The sequence below is a fragment of the Chelmon rostratus genome, chromosome 19 (genome assembly GCF_017976325.1).
Source record: "Chelmon rostratus isolate fCheRos1 chromosome 19, fCheRos1.pri, whole genome shotgun sequence".
In the NCBI taxonomy this organism is placed as follows: Eukaryota; Metazoa; Chordata; class Actinopteri; order Chaetodontiformes; family Chaetodontidae; genus Chelmon; species Chelmon rostratus.
Genome location: NC_055676.1, coordinates 4,725,770 through 4,749,819, shown reverse-complemented (window position 1 = coordinate 4,749,819; position 24,050 = coordinate 4,725,770). Strand labels below are relative to the sequence as shown.

The following is a 24,050-nucleotide window of genomic DNA, read 5'->3' as shown; positions in this document are numbered from 1 at the left end:
GGGCTTGCCTACACACTCCGCTTCATATTTTCTTTCCCTGCCACTGGAATATGTGGACATTTTACCGCTTGATTCCACGACCTGTTTGGTAATCAAAAGGCTTGAATGATGAAAATCTTTTGAGATGAAAAACAGCACTTTTGGGGATAATTTTTTGCTTGTGCGCGGCTCGTGCCTCATCTCGCGCCTCAGCAGCCTGTTGTCCGTGTCCGTGGAGAAACGCACAACTTTGCCGCGAGCTGGATCCGGAGCTGGAGCTGGAGCTGGGGCTGCAGCTGGTCTGAGCGGCGCACCAGGGCCACACGCAGGGGCCCAGGAGGGGGACCAACGGAGCGGCCCCGGTGTTCGGCCGTTCTGTGGGTGGACGGGGCATCCGGTGCAGCTGTGGAGCGCGGATGATGAAGACGGTGGTGATGATGATGATGAATGGCCCGGCGACTCGAGCAGGCACCGGGGTCTCGCCACCATTATGTTTACTACTGTGCGCTCTCGTCTTTCTCCCGCCGTGCGCTCACTCGCACCCGCAGCCGTGCCAGGTGCTGAAACGGATCGGCCACACGGTTCGGGTCGGGGCGCTGCACGTTCAGCCTCGCTTGCTCTCCGCCACCGGCGGCAGCGGTTCTGAGGACTGGGACGCCGACCGAGGTTTGATTGGGAGCGGGGAGCGGCGAGTGGAGTTGGAAAAGCAGGTTAAAACAAGTGCCAGTGCGCCTGGATATGGAAGCCTCAGGACTAGAGGCACCGTTAATAGCCAGCGGGGGTCCAGCAGGAATAAGAGCCAGGCACGGCAGCGAGAGGAAAACACCTCGAGGGAGAACCGCGTGTTCGCACCCCGAGACTCGGTCCTGCTCGCGGTCGAGGCTCTCAACCGGGCCGGATTGCTGCCATACAATTTATCCCTGGAGCTTGTCATGGCCGTTGGGTCCGGACTCGGCGAGCTGCCCGCGTTCTCCTCCGCCTCTGCGGGCAGCCCCGAGAGCGAAGACCCGCTGTCCTTCGTGGAGAGCGTGTGTCACACCGTGATCGTGCAGGGGGTTTCCGCCATGATCGCCTTTCCACGGAACCGGGACGAGCTCGTCAAGTTGGAGTTTGTCTCGCTTGCGCTTCAGGTGCCAGTAGTCAGCGTTGTGCAGAGGGAGTTTACGCGCCACAGTGAGGTAAAAAAAAAAAAGTTATTCCTAAGTTATGTTTGAACTGCTGTTAACTGTTGATTACTGCACCTCTGTGCACAGCTGCAGTCGACCGTTTGTACAGGTGTGACAGATGTTCTGGAAAGAAAAACGACCTCAGGTCGTTTATGTTCACTTGACACAAACAAAATATGTGATCACAAAGCGGGTTTGCCCAAAAATAGATTTTCTCAGTTTCAATACGTGAGGAGAATGAGTTCATATGGATTTATATGGCCTAATTCACCGACAGTGGCCCAGATATTAGGCAGAGGCTGGATGGGGGAGACACTTCCTCCTGTTGTTTTTGGTCTTTTTCCTCGTCTGCACGAAACCTTTCCTTTTTCTTGTTCAGTATTGTTTACAGCAGTCTTCGTTAAATGGCCCAAATTACGCTGAAGTGGCAGATGCTTAAGATTTTCACACGAAGCATCAGATTGAGAAAAGCTGTGGTGGTTTCAGACTGAGACAAAATTGTGAGGAGCATGAAGAGAGCACAAGATGGCTCTATCCACGGTGCTGCAAATCTACTGTGCGCACTGGGTGTCTGCAGAGAGTGCATTCGCTCTTCTTTTGCAGACAAGGTTACAAGTAAGAAATGTGATTGAAGTCTACGTGCACCCAGCAGCACATGCCCTGAGGTGTGTGTGCATAAACAAACGCTTTGTTGGTATTCAGCATCCCACTGTGCATACGTGAAGCAGAATTCCAGCACCATGGAGATAGACAGAGTACAGCATTATAGTGGAGTCAAGGAATTCATTTTGTACTATACCATATGACAACTTACTACCCGGACAAATGAATCCACACACACACTAGTAGGCTGAATGGAAGTTGTGCTGCTCACAAAGACATGATAAACAGCCCTTCCTCAACCTGTCCACTTATAATTATCAAAAACATATATGATAATCAGATTTTATATTTTGAAGTTAATCAGAGGGCTAGTCCAAATGGCTCAGTGCTTGCATTGTGCAGCATCATCAATCTAAAGTCAAAGCCCTCACCAGATTCTGGCCTAATATTACATCTGTACGAGAAAACCTGTGTATGCAGAACCACCTGTAAGATCGAGATCGAGCTCATTGCTGCTTTTGGCATCTGGCCATTTCCAGAGGTGAATGCACACTGAATGGAGCACAGCGAGCCAACCCGAAAGGAAATTTTGGAGGCGTTTTACAACAAGGGCGAAATTGTTCTTCCCCACTTGTTCTCTAAATGACTTCACAATAGCTTTGGCCATACTGCAGTATATATGCAGTTCTTTTCACCAAACAATATACTCACTTGGCAGGAAAGCATCATTATAGAAACTTATAATCTGCAGTGGCATTATTATTAAAAAACCAAACAATTTAGCCTTTTCTTAGTATGTTTTGTTTTACATTTCATTCTGTAAAAGTAGCCTTCACTTTTTTTGAGAAATGGTGTCATGCCTTTTTAAAATTAACTCTTTTCGACTCAATAAGTCACTTTTCGCCCAGTTTGATTGCATCCGTCCATATTCAGAATTTAGCTTTATTCTTTAGAATAGTGTGGTACTCAAGATGTGAAACAGCACACGCTGTTGTCAGAACAGCCGTGTAACTTTTCCAAACCGATGTTACCTTCTCTGGTCTGTCTCGCTTATGGACTTATGGTTAGGCGACTCCAACTGCTTGGTTCTGGCTAAAGAAAGATTGCTCTCACTTAATGAAAATCAACCTTGACGGTTGGTCAGAGGCGGCACGTGAGCTTAGTGAAGTTCATGAGCTGAAAGAAAAAAAGAAAAGTTGCTCTTGTGCCAAATACACAAATTGAAGATTTGCAGCTGAAATGAGAGCGAGAGAAAATGACTCAAAAGTGTAAACACTCTAAATTAATCACTGGGATGGTTCATCAATAACCGTTCTCTGGAAAAGACACCTGCTGAGTGTTTGTGTGTGTGTTTATTTGTGTGTGCAGGTAGAAATCTCTCTCACAAGTACAAGTAGACACACCCACACAGACCCACAACACGAAATGATTTAATGGAACTATAGACTGTAAACCACTTTAATTAGGTGGCACTAACAGGGAAGTTACTGCATATCAATGAGTAGCGACTGGCAGTCAGAGTGTGTGTGTGTGTGTGTGTCTTTGTCTCTCCACACACAACCGTCCTGGGAGGGGCAAAGAAGATCGTTGTTTTTTTCAACACTCACGCAGAGGGAGAGAGAGAGAGACACGCATCACAACCATTAGTTAGACTGAAGGGCTCTGGGACACTTGCCACCTACTGAGCGATAGTAATGTGTGTGTGTGTGTGTGTGTGTTTCGAGGGTAATATCTAATTTCCTGCTCTGTGCACAAGGAAGTGTTTCCCTGCAAGTCGTCAGCAGGCGTTTAAAGTTCCGACTACCTCCTAAAAGTGAAATAACAGACAAACAGCCAACAAGGATAGATAGATTGATTGATTGACGGATGGATGGATCAATGGGTGGGCATTTGGATAGGATGGGAGGATGATGGGCAGCCATACAAACAGTTTGTGCAGTGCTGGTGAGTGACTTTTGGAGAAATGGTTTAACTCCCCTCTGACTCAGTCTAGTTTTGCTATCAAATCCCAACTAAAGGCTGACGGCAATTTCTCTGAAAATAGACTTTTCAAAATATAAAAAACTATTTCAATGTCTTCAGAGGATCTCATGAGTGTTTATATTTGATGGCCTCTCTTTTGACATTTTTCTTATTTATTCTTATTAAATTAAGGTTAAAGAAAGTTCACTGTTGAAAATATGATATAATATTATAATATAATGAATCTGTGAGCGGCCTTTGATAATGTAACCTGCCCACAGTTTGTTATGTAAGTGTCGAAATGATGTGACTGTGGCATGAGAGTATGGAGCATATGGAGCAAAGGATGAAGTGACCCCAGAGTCCAGGGACTAGGTGGGTTGGGAGTGGGTGGCGAGGGGGTTTGGAAGTAGCACAGAGTTGAGATTTTAGCATGTAAAAGGCCAGGGACTGAGAAACTCCTTGAGAAAGGAACTCCCTGGGAAAGACCAGCTGTGTCTGATAGGAGGACCTACTTTTGAAGTGGAAATCTATCGCATGCTGGTCCACAACACTATAGCTTGTGGCAAATAAACCCAGCATATTTACTGGCAGTTTGAAGCATATATGTTAATATATGTTGCTTCTTCATGCAGTTATCTACAAATGAATGCTTTTTGCATTAAAATGTGGGGCCCTTCTGTCGGGCATAGATACAGAACTACATGTGGAACATGAAGGTTTGCAATGTAAAGCGCAGACAGAGGCAGGAGGCATCCACCATGCTGTCAGTTCATTAGATACATCTGTGCAATCTAATATAACGCACAAAAGTCTTGCAACCACTCCTGCCCTTGCTAAGCTTCCAAAGTTCAGGGTTTGCAGACAGTATCAGACAGGTGTTGGCTACAGTTGCTGGTGTTGTGCTGGAATCCATTAGTTTGTGCATGTGTAGCTAACAGCTGCATGAGTGCAGCTACTGGTGCATGCAGTGTGGCAGTCTGATTTTAGCAGGACAGAAGGAAGCCATTGGTTTAAACGAGTCAACAAATACATCACAGGCCATGGAACAACAGACGCCACGAACGCTGTCTCACATTTTGGTTATATTGAGTTCCACTATGCATAATTTGTCAGTGTCAGCTATCACAATCAGGCCTTTAATTCAGCCTCAAATCACGGACAACCAAAATAGTATGTGTGGATCCTTAGAACAGCAGCACTGATGAAAATCAGTTACACGTTAAAACTTACCAACAATTGTACGACCGATATGCACCGTTTAAGGGTATTGACAGAAACCTCTACTTGACGCAGCGCTGTTGCGTTTTTCAAAAGTCCTTCTTCAGGATCATTTTATGTGTTAGCTAGCACGTGCCTCACATACCCGCTCATACAGTGTGCCAGACATATAAGAATGATGTTTTCCTGAAAACTTGTCAATATGTTAATAAGTAGTTGGATTCTTTACACCTCATGATGAGTTTGGGCTAAAGGGCAGGGAGCTCTGGGATTGAAGGATGATGATAATGACTCAGAGATGGTTTTTGTCATGAATATTTGTACTTGGAAAATTAAAAAACACACACTTGTGTACACAGGTACATTGTAAGCCTGGAATTATCTTTTCAATTACATGCTGGTAAATTAATTTGTAGATTAGGCTGATCAGGATATCGGAGTAATTATGTCCTCAGCATCTGTGCGGGGATAACAGATGAATGATAGGGCTTTGCTGACTACAGGGGGAGTTTTGTCCCTTCATAAATAATGCTGGCATTGACACAAGGAGGTCAGTAGGATGACTGGCTAAGACGTATGGGTAGATCGTCATGGAGTTATGGGCTGGGCCCAGAGGGATTTCTTGCTGTGAAAGGAACAGTAGTGAGACCCCCCCCCCCCCCCCCCCCCCAGGATATTTTGCAACATTTGCAATTTATTTTTCTTGCAAAATCAACATTTCTCTGCAAATTATTCAAAGGGCACGACTGCGTCCTATATATTTAAGTAATCTGTTAAATAACAGAAACCCATTCAAATCAGTTTCCCTACAATGAATCACTGAACCAAGAAAAGATCAATAACCAAGTCATTCCTAGTTTATTTGATTTGCCCACAGGCTCGTGATTCTGCCAGTCCCTGCAGTTTTACCATGCAGCAAGGGTTGCAAGTTTCTTGGGCTAAAGACTCACAGCAAATAATATTTTGGTGGTGGAAATCACAGAAAAAAATATATATATATGAAGAGAGAAGAGTGATGAAAGAGCACAGCGACAACAGAGCTGGGATTTCCTGGTGCATCGAAGGCAGCAGACCTCTGTATTTATGTAAGAGAGCAGGCAGCCGCACTTTCTAGCAAAATCTTTCCTGTTTATTTACATGAGGAACAAAGAGAGGGTTACAGATTTATGGTGATCACAGTGCAGAAGTGCTGCAGCTGAGAATAAATCCTCCAATCCTCCTGAGGGATGAGAGGAGGTGAGGGTCTGATGCCCTGTGGACTGCATCACCATTTCTTTCCCTGACACAGGACTTCTGAATCTGAAATAAAACTCATTGTATTGCTTTTGGTGGTGCTTTTGTTGCAGCAATAATCCATCCATGTATATGCAATAATCAGATGAGTAATTGTCTTATTTGCATGCCTTTTGGGTAGAGTGATTAATGGGATAAATGAAATTAACCAATAGATTAATCTAATGGACTTTTAGTGCAAAGCTTGTGTAAAAGTTGTAAAGTCAATTAAACAGAGTTGCTGAGGGCCTTTTAAGCGTGAGTACTGCGTGTGTGTGTGTGTGTGTGTGTGTGTGTGTGTGTGTGTGTGTGTGAGCGCATGCAAGCAAACGCATGACTAATTGATTGCCTGGGTGGCTGGTATGTTGTGTGCTGGGTACAGTATGCCAAGGTACACTGAAGCAGATCTGGCAGCTCATGCAGCCTGATCTGGCCTATTTAATTTTATCTAAAGTACGGCAGGGATGACTGTGTCATCTGTTCATATTGTATCTGCTCTGATCTTCTAGCCTATAATCCTATGGTTGAGTGCACTGCAGGTGTAGAGTACAGTAGGTTTGCGCTGGTCTGACGGAGACTGATTTGTTGGTTTTGCCTGTTTCAATTAGCTACAAATCATTCATATGTCATATTTATTTAAACCTGTGTCAGTACATTTTCCGGTCACTTTGATGCTTGGCCACTTGATGAACCTAAGTCCAATATTCCTTTTTTAGCTCCATTTTTGGTCTCTTCCAACTCCAGAGGGAAATATCTGACTCTTAAGCTAGTAAATGCCACATTTTACTTACCAGCTTGTCACTAGCTGTGTCTTTCTGCTGTTTGGTGCCGGTAGATGCACAGTAGTGGTAGTGCACAGTAGATGTATACGAGTTCTTCACTGAACACTGGCTGCTGTGTCGAGAAACGATGTTGGTGAGAGCAATGAGAGCGAACCAAAGCAGCAAACTTGTGAGAAAACCAAAACAATGACCTGAAAGTGGGGTAATAATTCACATGATTTATATTATACGTGTCAATTTCAGTTAATATAAGAATACTAATTATAGTAGTGTTATTTTCTTGTCGTACTTGAGTTGCAAAACTGAGCTTTGAGAGTCAGTCGCAGAACAGCATCCTCACATAATCACACAGTGTCAATATTTGCTTATCATTTGTCTGCTGGGCTGATTTTCTGATAGCAAATGTATTATCAATGCACCAACCAAGGACACTTCTGAAACTGGTCCATGCTTGCAACCTTACACAACGATAATATTAACTGTGACCAAAAAAATAAAGAAGGGTGATGGATTTCTCACTGTGGATTAGCTATCTGAAGCAAATTTAGGGGCTCTCAAAGGTGATTTAACATACAGAAATGAAGAGAAACCAACCGCAGCCTGGAAGGTAGGAAATCAATATTAAAAGGTAAAACGTAGTTTGGAAAATGGATAGCAGCAATATAAAGAATGCACAGCTTGCCACTGATCGGCTAATACATGTAACACCACCTGTCTGGTTCTTTAACAGAATATATTGTTTTTCTCCTCCTCCTTTAAAACACCACCGACAGAAAACCCACTCCCCGAATTACAAGGCAAACAAGCACTCAGTCTTTTATGTATAAACTATAATTGAGATTTTGTTTAAGTCGAAACATTATGTAGCCTCAGACCAGAGCATCACAAAAAACTGTGCAAAGGATATCAATGTGCAGAAACACATTTTGAATATTTCAAAACAGAGTGCAATATCAGGTTTCTCATTTTTAGTATCTTTCTTGAGTGTTTAACCATCTGGTGGCTCATCACAACACCTTGCAGAGCTATGAGACCACACTCGTTATAATTTTTCCTGGTCCAGGTGGAAATCGCACGCCACCGCCGCGCTCTGCCCATTGATCTGTCCACGCCTCATCAATCAACTGATGAAATTTATGACTTGCAGATCAGAGGTGTGGATTAAGTTATGTGGAAAGTACGGTGTGTGAAAGACGGCAGTTGAGTTTCCTCAGGTTTGAGGTGTTGCTTAAAATACAAAGAGGGTGCACATGAAAGTAGATGTAGTGTATTTCTTATGATGTGAATAATGATATTCATGGGAGCGGGTAAGTGGAGGCTGAAATCCATTATATCTAACAGACTGTGTTTGTTGTCGAGGAACAAATTGAATTCTAAGAAAGTAATTCTACTGTTAGATTTATAACCTTTCTGTCTTCCTTTACTTCCTTTTCTCTTCTCCGCACTGCTACATCTGTTTGTCCTTCCTGGTGCCCCCTCTTCCTGTTCATATTCCTCTCTCATCTTCTCCCCTCTCTCTTAACCTTGCACCTCACCTCCTCCACCGCCATCCTTCCATTGTCCTTATTTTGCCTTTCCCCCTTTTTCTCTGTGTCGTTTTGTCCCTTTCTTGCAATCTACCCTTAATTCCAAACACCTTTGGAACCATCCTCTAATGTTTTTATCGTATCTCTCTGCCCTTTGTGAAATCCAACTGACCCTCACCGACCCTTTGTCCCCCCGGTCACCACTGTTTTATCGCTCCCATCACCTGAACATTTTCATCCCCTCTATTTCCTCCTGTTTATTTGTTTAACTGCCCCGCATCTCTATCCCATCTCTCCAATCCCATTCCCCATGCTCTTCCCTCACGTCTCATCCATTCATTTTCTTCCATCGTCTCTTAAATCTTCCTCACCTTCTCCCCTTTACACTCATTCCCTTCTATGCCTTCTTATTCCCAAACCACCTAATTTTCTCTGTTTCTCTGTCTTCCGCTTTCATCCTTCCCAACCTTTTTTCTCTTCCTGTGTGTAAACCTTTCACACCCGCTTGCCCAATCATCTCCCATTACACCCACTCCCCTTTTACAATCTCCCCACAGAATCCTCTCCACTTCCAAATGGCAATGCGAACCGTGGAGGCCCCACCGTCCCATCTCCTCTATTCCCTGCTGATGATGAACGGCTGGTGGGACATCAGCGTTCTGCTCTGTCAGGAATGGGACATTAGCGACTTCCTCGTCCTCATCAAGAACAACACCCGCTTCCACCTTGGCACTCTTGTCAATCTGACAGCTCCCGCCTCAAGCTCGCCACAGTCTCCGTCTTCATTATCATACTCAGGTGTGGCATCAGGTTTCTCAACAGGAGGGGAGGCGTCATCGTCATTGTCGTCTTTACCTTATTTCTCTCCCGCTGCCTCGTCTTCTGCTTCTTCATCCACTTCTTCCTCCAAATCAGACCAGCAGCAAGCTCTCATGCGGCAGCTGGAGGCCCTTCGAGAACCTTCATCCACAACGGGACTGGTGACATTTGGGTGCGAGATCCGCGAGGTGCGCCGTCTGTGGACGCTGGCCAGCCGGATGATGCTCCCCGAGTTCCACTGGATTTTGGGGGACAGCCAGAATGTGGCCGAGCTGAGAACAGAGGGGTTGCCCCTGGGGCTACTGGCACACGGGGTCATGGGTTCCCCTTCTCTGGATCACTACGTCCACGACTCAGTGGAGCTGGTCGCGCGGGCGGTGGGCAGTGCAGCCCAAGAGAATCCCACCCTGGCACTAATACCTGGGACTACTAACTGTATGGATGTACAACTGAGCAACGGCAGCTCGGGGGAATACTTGGCAAGGTAGGAAATGTTGATTCTTAAATGGCAAATACACCCACACATTCTCATAAAATGAATTGGAATGACCACAAAATCTGAGTTGTGTGTTGCGAACATGAATACTGTTGTTGTGATTTTGATGATTGAAGGTGATGTTTCTGCAGCACAAAGGAATTTTTCAGCAACATGACAAACCATTTATGCATATCAGGCAACATAAACAATGTTGGGAAAGGATAGTGATAGTGATAGTGTTTTAGGCTAAGTGGTACTTTTGCATATTTAAGGCCATTTTCCCACAAATCACACATAGTATGTGCTGTTCTGTTTTAGAAATTTTAGTGTTTTTCTGTTCTCCAGGCATGTTTCAGTTTGTACTAATTAAAAAAAAACTATTGGCAATTTAAAACTACAAGAAGTGTTAATCAAAAAAATAATAATAATAACATTTTAACATTTTTAGGCTCTGTTTTGCTTCCACCACCTCCTGAGGGAAATACCTGGCTCTTTAGTGGCTAAATGCCAAATGTAAGCTACTTTGTCTGTCTGCTGTATGGTGTTGTCTAGGGAGCATACAGTGGTGTCTTACAGCCATTTCACTAAAACAGCTTCCTGTTGCATTAAAATATGACGCTGATGAGCGCAGTAAGAGTGAATCAAACCAGAAAAGTTGCAGCCTGGAAAAGAGTGAGCTGAAAGACGCCATAATGCTCCGTATAACTAATGAATCAGGTGACAACAAGCATCCCCTTTCACACACATATTGTCATGTGGTCTATTAATAATATAAGAATATGTACTGTAGCTGCTTTAATATAAACAGTGTGAAATATATATCTAAAACGGTATAGTGTGCATTGGTCAGCATAAATTTATAGATAAGGTGCAAAACCATAGGTCTACTATATGTGCTGAAACACACTGCTGTGGTCCTTGAAAGGCTAAAATCCTTGTTTTGCATTGTGGTCAGTATCTCACCCTGTTTCTCCACTGTATTGTTCACGTGTGCCGTCCTGCTTCCTGTTTCCACGTTGGCTCCCCTTTAATCTTTTTGTTGTGGGGGAATGTACTTCCCTCACATCATGCAAATGTTTGGTCACAGTCCAGCTCCACAGAAAAACCAATTCATACACATCTGCACAGGCGTACGCATGCACGAGCATGCAGCACATTTGAACGCACCCTACACACACTCAGTAACTGCGGCGGTGTGGTAAAATGATAACGTGTGATAAATTGCATTTAGCAGCAGCGCAGTAATGTGCAGCTGGGCCACTTTACTTATATTGCTGAGATACGGCCGATGAAGAGTGTGTGATCACGCACCGCTGCATTACAATAAGAGTTTGACCTTTCTTTCTGTGATTCTACTCAAAACACCTGAATCAGCAGAGTGGTCGTCCCAGGAAGGATAATTATTTGAGCATGATGAGCTTGGAGGGGCCAGCGGAGCTCACTGATTGTATTTACATTTTTTTCTGGTTCATTTTAAGCTGCTTATGAAGTGTTGATCAGTCCGTCAGTACTTTACATATCACAGAACAAAGGACAGGTGTCACAGGACCTTTTGCCAGGTTTATGAAAGCCCTGTCATTGACCCTGTGAAGGCAGGGGATTTACCTGAAGAGGTTTAGTTTCCTTCGTCTAATCTAAGCTCTCACACACTCCTGGGATTGCGAAAAGCCATTTTCCTGGCTCTGGGAAATCTGTAGGTATTAGATAGCAATATACGATATACTATAACAAGCTGTGGATGCTGGGGAAAAGGAAAAAATGCATGTTTGTATGTAACCTGCAAAGATAAAGAAAGGGAGTTTTCTCCCAGAAATGTGATTCCTTTTTCGTAATTCAGTTTTTGTAAAGCTGTGGGACTGTTTGGACGGCCGCCTCGCATTCATGCCACCAGAATTAATAGATGCTGACTTATTGTTCTTTTTCCAATTTCTGTATGTCTGTCTAGGTTAGAAAGATTGGCAATAAATTGAATGAGGGTCATGATCATCATCTATTACCATTAAATCTTCTTCCACATCGTATGAAATATATATGTGTGTGTGCAGTCTAACAATGTTATTTATTTCCTTTTCCTTTTCTTTTTGAAATGATCTTTAATCTGATTGTGGAGGCAGCGTGGTTTACTAGTCAGATACACTGAGTCACCTGTATCTTTTTTCCACCTGTATCAATGCAGCCCCACCTGTGGGAGCTTGAAAGCTTCCTTAAAAGTGAAGCATTTCTGTTGTCTCATAGATATTTCTTCATGTGCTGCCAGTGGATCGCAATGGGATTACTCTGCGCCTCGTTTTCTGCTTAGCACATGCCATTTGTCAACAAGCAGTGCAGGCAGAGCGCTAAACATTCAGACGATTTCATTAAATCATAATATTCCACACAATGGCAGAGGGCTCAGGGACTGTCGATGGCCTGAGGGAGAGGGAGACTATGAATGAGCTGAGGGTGTGGCGAGAGGTTGGAGTTGGCTGTCCTCAAGTTCTGCAGAAATAAGCTGATATTTTTCAGAAAATTGCTGAAAATCAATCTGTAGTATTTCGAAAGCAATCTTGACTTATTCTGCTTCAGGGCTGATGGACATTTAGACCCAGGAAAAGTGCTTAGATGCATTAAAGTTTGATATTATTCTTTAATAATGCTGTTTTTATTAAATCTGAGTTCACATGGGGACCTGGGGAGAATGAGGTGGATGCAAATTTGCAAAATAACAGAATGCATATGGCAAGATTTTAGAGAGGTTTTAACCTACAGGCCCATATTATTTAAATTTTATCCATTATTTTAGCTTAAAACCCAGTTTCTCTCAAACAGTGAATTTAAATATATAATAATTATGTTCGACTGTTTCAATCGTTTGAAAGAAAACATAGTATAATGAAGGAGCATTAGCATAAGTTAACATAAGAGGTGAGTAAGAACTGGTTAAAAATGTATGAACACATCACATCGAACAACATACATTTGTTGTATATCTGCTGTGATACCAAACAAGTACACACAGATAATGGCCTGCCATGGGACATGGCGTGAGTTATAACTATGTTCAATTTCACCCTGAGAACCAAGAGCAGAACGCCCAAGACTTGATATGACATCAAGCTGTTGACAAGTTGAGAAACATTGGTTAAAGGTTATCAAGGTGGAGCAGACAAATGGAAGATGTTTGTCTCCACCTAAAGCAGCTGATCACAGTTGTTCAGTACAGTTTATGTCACAGCAGCAGCACTTTATAGGTGCTCTGGTGTAGGAGTGTGTACGATGGGTGTGACACCGACAACAAAGGAAATCACTGAACTAATTAGACGCAGCAATTAGAAAATCATCGCTCAACGACCCTACAGCTCGGCGGCTATGTGACTTTCATTGTCGTGCCATGTTGTATTCGCAGAAAGTGCCTTTCCCTTTAGCGGGTCTTGTTAAGCAGCCTCTCTAAGATCGAGCCGATTCGAGACAATGACGTCCTGTCGCACACAATGATGATGACAAGTTTGTACCTCCGCCCTCTTTGGTGGTAATCAGCCTTTATTCAACAGGCTTTTAAAAAACCTACTGTACAAGAAATGCATTAAAGCAGTACTGCATCATTACCAGAAAGAAATAAACTGTGAGCGTGAGTGAAGTGAAATAGGCCATTTTTAAAAACAATTAGAATTAGAACTGCACTGTAGACACTGTAAAAATCAAGGTAAACATTTAAGCTTTTCAGCTAACAAGCCTTTAGCTCGTCAACACCAGTTCTTCCCAACCTTTTTGGCTTCTGACCCCTGAAAGCGGAGGTGTAGCTAAGGTGTCTATTTATGGCCACTCGTTGTGACAAGCTCGCCGCAGAGCAATGTTCCCTTGTCAAAAAAAATTAGCAGGCACTTTTTTCTTCTCCACCTGTACCGGGTTAATCATCTTTGGAAGCTTCGTATTTCTCTTGTGAACTTGTGGGTCTCAAACTTCTCATGTCCAGCGACGTTTTTTTTGTGTGTGTTGAACCCGCTGTCATTTTCAGTCGTTTTAGACATTTCCGCTGCAGTGAGGGAAGCGCCTCTGGTTTTGTGTGAGAGCTGTGGTATCAGGTGCTCGGTGGATGAGTTGACCTGGAGGGTGTCACCACAGTGGTGTTGAAGCCAGAAAGCATGTGACAGATGAGCAGGAGAGAGGCTGTAGCTGTTCTCAAGCTGGACACTGAAACCCTCCAGGGGGTGTATTGCGTGATTATTATGGACTTATTGTAGAGGAGAGTCGCTGGCCAAGCCATCAACCAGTCACAAGGGGAAATAGCTGATGATATATAGAAGCGTTTGTCATAGAGGATTATGGCAGGTGAGGCGTTGAAGAAACCAGCGGCTAAACCAGTTCCAGCGTGACCCAGCAAGTTAGGAGGTGTTGAGAAAAATCAGGCAGTTAAAGGCTGCTTGAAAATGTTGACGTTATACTATACTCTGTTTGAATTCAAATAAAATTCATCAGGAAAACACATTAACAAAGTAAATTCTTAAATAGATGTAGATTTATGCAAAACGATTAAACAATTAAAGAGCCACAAAAGCAAATAAATAAATACAAAAGCAATCAAGATTATAGATCAATGACTTATTCATTTGTACAACAGAATCCACATCAAGGCTGCACGAAATTGGGGAGCAAAAACATTTGGTCAGACATTTACCCAGATGTTTTCCTCGAGGCTGTGTGATCAGAGAGCAGGTGTCAGATAAGGGGCTTCCACCGGGATGGTGAATATGTAATGAGGATGTAACTGGAGAATTTTAATTTGAGGTAAAATAAGTGTGTGTTCCTCATTAATCAAGATGCAACAGGACCTGCTGTTTTTGTTTTGCTTTAAACTGCCCATGTGGAAACATGTCAGGTGCAGCCTTAATAACAGTGCAAATATTTTTTAGATGCACTTTTACATTTGATATTTTTTATCCATTTTTTAATAATATAAATAATAAAAATAGCAATAGTTTGTTTTTTGTCACACTTTATACTAAGTACACATATTCACCATTAACTAGCTGCCTATTAGCATGCATATTAGTAGCATATTGGTAATTAATTACTCAACATAAAGCACTTGTTCTGGGAGTTAGGGGGTCAGGGTTATCAAGGTCGGTCATAATTTATGCTACTAGCATACATGCTGATAAGCAACTAGTCAATGGTGAATATGTGTGTCTAATATATAAATTGGTATCATACTTTTTAATAATGAAATGTGTGGCAAGGACATTAGCGTGACACATACATATGTACTGTATTCATGTATAGAGCTCTGGTATAGAAACTAATTAGCCGGTTGTGGTGTAATGTTTGGCTCATGTTTTAAAGTAGCCTGAGGATACAGAATTTGGATTCTTTCAATTCCCAACTGAAAATGATTCTCAGGGAATCTTGCCAATTCTCGCTGCTGCAGGAAATTTAAATTGTCCCCAGATCAATTTTCATCTGCATGTTTAGAATATTTATAGACTGAATGAATTGAATAAATAATGTATTGTGTGAATGAAAAATGAAACAAATATAACCAAGTGATGTAGGAAGATAAGCATTCCTTTATGAGAAATCAGATGGTTAATTATTCTTTATTTCATAAAGGGTTGATCAGTTACCGCTGGCTTCTGCTTGGCTGATTTATGTATTTATTACCACTTTCAGTCCATCTCTGTCTTCATTTGCTAAGGATCAGGAAGTGCTTCATCCTCATGGTCACACCCAAATTTTTCTTTCCGTTTATCACTGCAGTCTGAGAGCTGCACTTTCTGGTCATTCATTCCGTTGACAAAATTATTTCAATGCACATCACTGTTATTATTTTTAAGACTTGCTGTAGCTGTGAAGGACACTTTATAGGCTGTAGTGCAGCATGGCGATGGCGCACTTACAGGGAACTCTGTGTCCTTCTGTATGTGCATAGATTCTTTCCTCTCATAAATTACAATTACACACTTCTAATTTGTAATCTTCATTACAAAATGTCCTACTTTTCAAAAGAAATGTCAATCTGTTTTAATGCAAGGAAAGTAAAAATACAACAGGGATCTAATATTCATGCTCTCAAGAGGACAAACCCAATTAGTGTCCTTTCCTTTCCTTTGGCCGCTAATTGACCACTAATTGGCCAGATTTTCTACTTGCACACATCATATTGCTCTATGCAAAATGCAAGCTATGAGAGGCTCTAAAGTATTTAAATAATCAGATTGTTGTTTCATCCAACATTTATTTGTGATGTGAGCAATAATTACAGCCTCTTGGAGCCAGGATTATCTTGTTTCACTACTTTTGAACTACTGTTGTTGACCCATTGCTAAGCCTCGCCCTCCTTAGTGAGGCTGCTGTTGCTTTGTGCCACAGTATTTATCAAGAGAACAGAAAGTTAATGGGCAGTTTACAGCAGGTCTTTGATTTCAGCAGAGGTAGAACAAAGCAGACTTCTCATTTCAAGTCCTTGACTGTTGACTGATTTTGTTGGCGGAAATAACGCCACTAGTTTTATCGTCAGTAGCTAGCATGCTAATTAAGATGACATTAGCTTCAGGGGTTGGCTGACAACCAAGTTGACTTGTTTCAAAACAATCAACCTGTAAATGGTTCTTAAACTTGCATTGGATGGCTAACCCTAAGCTTTTGCTAACCTGAAGCTAAAGGTAGCCTTCATGTTCAGGGCAAAAAGTCAGCATCCCTGATGAATACAAGTAGAAAGCTTGGAAAATGAAAGCAGCATTGTTCTGGCATTGCAATGTAGAGCTTGTTGGTCCTTGAAAGTATGATAAGAAAAAAATGCAAGATCAGACTGCTATTTCTTTCTAACTAATTCTAATACCTGCTTATATATTTAAATCCTTTAAATGCTTGGACAAGCAGCAATATTTCAATATATTTAACTTTTTTAACAGTTTGAAGAGAAAAGGCTTCAAAGATGAGGACTAACCAGTCTCTAGTAAACACTATCTCTCATAACAAGGACAGAGCTGCTAACCTTAGCATCTTCAATGTGCTGGTCCTGAATGCTACTATTGGGGCAGAGGCTATGTGCAAATTTGTTCTTTTTTTTTTTTTTTTTTTTTTTTTTAAAGATAGCCCAGATTTATGTATCATATATGAAATGCTGGTAGCATTGGAGGCAACACTGGATTATGTTACTGTGCGCAGCGAGCTCTTAAGCCAGACATGCTAACGTTTGCATCTCACATTGGATAACCACTGTTTGATCCATTCTGGGAAAAAAAGGAAACCACCATGCAAACTCTGTATCACTCTTACTACAGCCCAATGCACACTGCTCCAGCATGTAGCCTAGACAAATCCAAAGCTTGACAGGCCTGACGTGCCTTGTTATGGTTGCTAAATTATAATTGGAAAATCTTCGTGTGAGGGAGGGATTTAGCGAGCAGTAAATGTCTATACAGCTTTTGTTTCATAATGACTGGAATCATTCGTATATGTTTATTTATTTTTACCTTACACTGCTTATACTAAACATGCTGTATCATACCTATGACAGTACACCCACCAAAAGTGTAAATCTCACTCTAGATAATGTAAAAAGTGTAGATATCAACCTTTAACCTTACCTTACCTTAACCTAGTGGTAAGGAGTCAGTGCAGGCATTACACGGGATGTGTGTATGGTATACTTATGCTCCTCCTATTAAAAGGGTATGGAACAACACGGTGTATGCTGTTCCAAAGTGACTGTATTTATAGTGTGTATAAACCTCTGAGAGGGACTGATAAGGCTTGCCCACTAGACTGAGAAGCTGTGGAGGCAGGGGAAGAGAAAAAGTAGGGTGAGGAAAAAGAATGTGAACGACAGAGCAGAAAATACAGAGAGAAAGACATTTTCACATAAATACTGTAAATAAGCCCTGGAGATGTAGATACAGATAAACTACAGGGGGCAAAAGTCCTGTATTAACAGATAAGATACAGACAGGACAAACTTCAGCAGCTTATCTTATTCATTTTTTCCCCACCAGACACGACCCTTCTCGATAAAAATCGTTTTGCCCACCAAAGCTGAGTATAGTACCCTGATGTGCCAGCCAGCTGCGCTATAAAGATAGAAAATGCTTTATAATAAATGCTTTGGGGGTTGCATTGCCTGAACCAATGCAAGTAAAACACTCTCCGTTCGCTTTGGGGAGGGATTGGTTTAACAAGGAGGGATGCTCTTGGCAGACACTTTAATGCTGCTAAAAAGGCAGCAGCATTTGCTTATTCCTCTATCATTTGGTGTCAAGAACAAGACGTTTTGATAATAACTGAAAAAAAGCATGTTTAACGTTGTTCACCATTTTACACGTCGTGTAAGATGTGAAAATTGAAGTCCACTCCCATCTCTTTTCATTCTGCTTGCTTTTTCGCTCACTCACATTTCTGTCTGAACGTAGATGCAGCTCCATATTATGCTCAAAAGCATGTTTAGGTGATTCATGAGGAAAGAACACGAGGCAGACGTGACATTGAGTTAGAGTTCCTGTGTAATGGAGGTGATTCACTCAGACGTCACTCATCCGCTCAAAATACCATCGCGGGTCCTCTGCTTCAAATGTCAGCATTTTTCCTTTTCATTTCACGCCGCGGAAATGAATCATGTCATATTGTATAAAAAGTTAAACCACAGTTTTTATTTAGAGAATAGATGGTGCTGGAGCGGTCCGCTGTGTGGAGGAGGTCAAAGTCTTGTTTAACTCCGAAAAGATCGGATGAGTCCAGCAATCACTGGTAGCATGCAAGCAAACCAACTTTTCATTCTTTACTGAAAGCAGAGCAAAGTTTTGTCACAGTTACACTTTGTGCGATCAGGTATCCTGGGTTCATTTTAAAGAGGAAGCATCACAGACATTACATTTAGATTTTAAGCAATTGAACTAAACAAATGAAGATTAGCAACTTAAGATAATTTTGCGGGTACTTTCATGGCATAAAGGAAAAAGCCTGCTGTGGTAGGAACAAACACATTAACAGTCTTCTTTGAAAAACACTTCAAAACTAGATTTTATGTATCTTACTGTGAAATAATCAGTGGTGGAGGAATTATTTAGATCCTTAACCTAATTAAAAGTAGCACTACTACAATGTAAAATACAACAAAATATAACTAAAGTATCAAAAAAATGTGAGCGATTTTGCAACTTTTAATCTGTAACACTATTTATATTGTTTAGCATATTTATTATGACAATATAACTAAAGCATTTTGTCTTATATGTAAATTCTTAATTTGTTCAGTAATGATTAAATATAACTGTCAAAATAATGATGCTGATTTTATTTCCCTATGAATTGTTGTGAAGAAGAAGTATAAAGTACCTTAAAATTTTTCTTACCTGTGTAAAAGTACTTAGCTACATTCCACCGGAAACTGGAAATGAATAAACACAGAACAGGAAATGACATCCTCGTTGCGCCTCTGCTTCCTCCAGACTTTGAAGGTAATGCAGTGTCGTGTTCTGGTTTCTAGACCATCGCAAACATCTGAACTCATCACAGGCATAGCGGTCCTGTGGGTGTGTCAGATCAACCACTGCAAACTGGTCTGATGAAGGAAGTCAGTAAGCCCGTTCATGAGGGGAGCCAATCAGGATTAAGCCCAGTTGTGATGTGTACCATGGAGTTATGATTATGTGTGTGGCCCCACAGCAGTTTCTACTCCACAGCCAGTGTTTCTTCTACTTACTACTGTTCATGCATGAGAGAAAATAGCCCATCAAATCCCTTACAAAGAGTTACATGGGAAAACCCACATTCACACTCACAGCACTGACTATACCTGATCAACCTGGACAGTGTCAGCCATGTTTGTCGCGGCATGTCATGTTTGTTACACTTGTGGGATGGAGCAATGCTGATGTGACCTTTGCATCTGAGTTTCCAAGAAGCAACTTTCCACCAAAACTAACTTATACAGCAGCACTCTGCTGTGGTGTTTAGCCTGAAACTGTCTGTAACTTCCAGCGATGAAACACACCAACATGTTATCGATGTCTCGACTCTACACGAAATATGAACTGTTATAATGTGTGACCTTTTATTTAAATGTGACATTTCCCTTTTAGCATGCAACACCTTCCGCACTGTCAGGGCGATGCAAGAGCGTGTCACCTCCGCTGTGTACGATGCAGAGAGAGACACACTCTCTAGGTAGCTGTAACGGCTACAAGCCGCAGTGAAGACACTGACCTTCAGACGCACCAGTTGAGCTGTCAGGCTGACTTAACGCCAGTTAAAGATGCTGGAAAGTAGACAAGGTGGTGGAAAGGGGAAATTTCCGGTGAGCAAGGTGACAAGAAAGAGAGATTTCGGAAAAGGTCACATCATTTACATCATTACCTCCTGAGGGCAAATGGGAGAGGTGTGCATCTCCTTGCGCAGAATGGATGCCTGCATTCTTTCTCACACCCAAACATATCCATTCCACTGGACGAGTGTGTGGGTTTTTTTTTTTTTTTTACGTTGTGTGGGTGTGAGTGTCTGCTCTGGTATCTGACACTCTCAGACAGCCAGTAGCATGGCTGAGTGAGAGAAAGGCGTGATTACTGGACCGTGGTCTGACTTATCCTGTCACACACACACACACACACACACACACACACAACTAACACACTCTAGACAACCACTGAAGCCACCAAGATAATACACCTCTCCGGTGCTGATGCTACACCATTAAATCTGGATTTATATATATATATATATATATATATATAATTTTTTTTATAAATTAACCAAGGGTAAAATATAATCGCACATTTAAGCCTATAAAGCACAGCTACATAAATCCTAAAGCATTTGGAAAAGGTGTTTGTCTTGTTGGCAAACAACTAAAAAAGCAAGCCAGCAGAAAACTTCTTTAGCTGCTGTGCGTCTTGCAGTTATTTTGATTCCATGACTTTAATTATGCTCAATTAAATCCTCACTTTTTTTAAGAGAAAGAGAGAGTTTTAGCTTTCATCATGCATAAAGGAGATCGACTGTGACCACCGATACAGAACATTGTTATATAAAGTTTTAAAGAAGCACTTTGAAGTACGCTAGGATGCTCAGGTTGCACGAGGTTTTGTCAACCACCCCGTGACCTCTGCTGGGTAGTTTTAACTGTTAGCTGAGCCTCTTTGATGAGGCTGCGTTGATGGTGTTATTAAATGCCTTTAATTACATGTGCAGAAGTCGGAAGTAGTGCAGTGATGTTGTTCCTGCAGAACCTCTCAGGGAGCAGGCGGGGGTAGATCGATGAGACAACAAAGCATGTGGCTCTGACCAGAGGGACTGTTGTTTGTTTCCCTTTTACAAGTACTTCCAACAGGCGACCACACTCTTTCAGTAACTTTAACCAAGTGCAGCACTAATCTGCTCAACCACTGGACGTTTCTGTCCAGCTACCACCACAATGATGGAATATATCACAATGTGTGGTTTGTTGTTGTTTGTTCTTTCCATGGTGACTAGTGGCAAAGGGTTGGAGAACAGCTTAAATAGACTTCTGTTTGAGGTTTTCTCTATTCACAAGTAAGCAAAAAAGTCATTTCAAACTTTAAACTGCTGTCGCAAACACTTACGACAGCAAACGTTGCATTGAAAAATGAAAACAAACTCTTGGAATTGGAAGAGCAAAATCCTTCTGAGTGTGAAACGCTGAAGTCTCTGGCTCTTTCTCAGTCATGTATTGTGCAGGTGAAATGAAACTTATTATTAGCTATGCGTATTAGCATTTGGCCACTAGTGGGCAGCAAAGATAACCAGTCTTCACTGTGCTCTGGCCATGGTACTGAACATTCGAACCCAGTCTCAACGTGCCAGGAGTACAAAGGGTATATGTCTATAGAGCCAATGCTGAAATCTTGACCCCAGTTTCAACTTTGGAAATGCAATATATAGAAAGCAAAATGTTTTTGTTTGGATCCGTTAAACTATTTCTCACAGTTTCTTCAGTTATTTCCAGAGACACACCTGCAAGGAAGGAAACACCCAAGTTACACTGTGTATCCATGAATCTAATTATGGAAAGACTAAAAAGGGCTCTTTCCTCCAGTAATTTTTCTTCAAACCTCTTCCCTTCTCATCCTCCTCTCACCTCTCTCCTCCCCCATCTCCCCTTTTCCCTGTGTCATTTCTTTCTTCTCTTTCCCCGCGCTCCCTTCAGATTTCTGTCCAACACATCATTTGAAGGCCAGAGTGGTTTTATATCCAGAGACACTCACAGCCAGAATGTCATCTCAGAGGCCCATCACTACATCTGGTCCCTCCAGCTGGACCCTCTAGGCCAGCCAACCTGGACCCGCCTGGGACGCTGGCGCAGGGGGAACGTTCTGATGGACCAGGGGGCCTGGCCGAGCCATCAGGGTTCCGGGGGCGGAGGTGACTGGCGCCGATCCACACGGCTGCACATGCGGGTGGTGACGCTGGTGGAGCACCCGTTTGTATTTACCCGCGAGGTGGATGGGGATGGGTTGTGTCCCGCGGGCCAGCTGTGCCTCGACCCACTCACCAACGAATCTTCGATTTTGCAAAGACTTTTCCAGAACCTCGCAGTGCCCAACGTGTCCGTCCCCACGGACTACAAGAAGTGTTGCTACGGCTACTGCATCGACCTGCTGGAGAAGCTGGCAGAGGACATGGGCTTCACTTTCGACCTCTATATTGTCGGCGATGGGAAGTACGGGGGGTTCAAGAATGGTCGCTGGACAGGATTGGTGGGTGATCTGCTCAGCGGCGCTGCCCACCTGGCAGTCACATCGTTTAGCATCAATTCAGCCAGAAGCCAAGTCATCGACTTCACCTCGCCCTTCTTCTCCACCAGCCTGGGAATTCTGGTCAGTACTTCTTTTTCTCTTCTGTCTTCCTCATTTTATACTGATTTTTCTTTTTCTTTTTTCCTTTCCACTTGTTACATATCTCACTTCTGCTACTCTGTGGTGCTTCCTTCTCCTCTCTCTGCCACTGACCTCAGCTTAGCTCTCTTGCTTGGTATGCTGGTGGTCAGTATTGATATGCCAGCGCTTTATTACTGCAAGCATTACCTTATTAGATTCTAATGCAAATCCCCATATGTGCCTAGACTGGTGAGCATACAGCTTTGTGGGGTAGCCCTATTGCTACAGTTACTATACATGGTCTCACTGGCTGACAGGCATAGTGATCGTGGTAATCACTCTCTTCCTCTCAACATGCCACTACAGAGGGTGATATACTACTTCATTTACAATGGATGACTCATCTCTTGTCTACGTTTTTTTGTTTTGTTTTCTTCCCAATTTCACTGTAAGTATGTAACAGTGTCACAAACAGCACCTCTACCAGCAGATTTGGATTTGATAACACACTACTGTTGGAATAATGAAGCACATTTTTTGTCCAATTAATGCTAAGCTGGTGAATTTGTGGCTTCCTTGTGTGACTGTCATCTCTAATCACAGTAGCCCATCTTGCTTCCGTGACTTTTTGCGAGACTCCCGATTCTGCTTCAGTTCCGAGCTCAAATTGGTGAAACAAGCCTACGCACTGTATAATCCTTAGCTGAATTTCTGATGAGCAAATAACACTTTAACCCGATGCTGAAACAGCTGTGGCACATAAAACAACAAAAAGATAATACTGTACATAAGAGAAATAAATGCTTTCCAAACCCCATCCATGCCATGTAAAACTTACATTTCTGACCCCCCCGCCCAGGTTCGTACCCGTGACACAGCTGCACCCATCGGTGCCTTCATGTGGCCTCTCCACTGGTCCATGTGGCTCGGCATCTTCGTCTCCCTCCACGTCACCGCTGTCTTCCTCACCCTGTATGAGTGGCACAGCCCGTTCGGCATGACGCCGCGCGGACGCAACCGCGACCGGGTGTTCTCCTTCTCCTCAGCGCTCAACGTGTGCTACGCCATTCTCTTTGGGAGGACAGTGGCCATCAAGCCGCCGAAGTGCTGGACAGGCCGCCTGCTGATGAACCTCTGGGCCATCTTCTGCCTGTTCTGTCTGTCCACCTACACGGCTAATCTAGCTGCTGTCATGGTCGGGGAGAAGACCTATGAACAACTGTCAGGGATACATGACCCAAAGGTACGAAAGTCACAAAGTCCGCAAATGACAAAAAGATGATGTCACATGCTCTCTCGAAACAGAAATATGTTTCCATGAGCCTTAATTTCATCTAAACTCAATACACATTTTCTTTACACATTTTTCATAAGTTCACGTTATAATGGTTCTCAGATGTGAGCTGTTTCTCCACAAACATCCTTTCATTTGAAAGATG

At 42.7% G+C, this 24,050-nt stretch overlaps 1 protein-coding gene across 1 annotated transcript in view; it reads left to right on the top strand.

The window, feature by feature from the left end:
* The first annotated feature begins 395 nt into the window (after positions 1-395).
* Positions 396-24,050, top strand: part of grin3a (glutamate receptor, ionotropic, N-methyl-D-aspartate 3A) — a 41,753-nt gene continuing 18,098 nt past the window's right edge. The window contains exons 1-4 of the mRNA XM_041960483.1: positions 396-1,157; positions 9,069-9,814; positions 21,942-22,611; positions 23,471-23,854. Of these exons, the coding sequence (XP_041816417.1) occupies positions 396-1,157; positions 9,069-9,814; positions 21,942-22,611; positions 23,471-23,854 (2,562 nt within the window). The remainder of the gene's footprint in view (positions 1,158-9,068; positions 9,815-21,941; positions 22,612-23,470; positions 23,855-24,050) is intronic.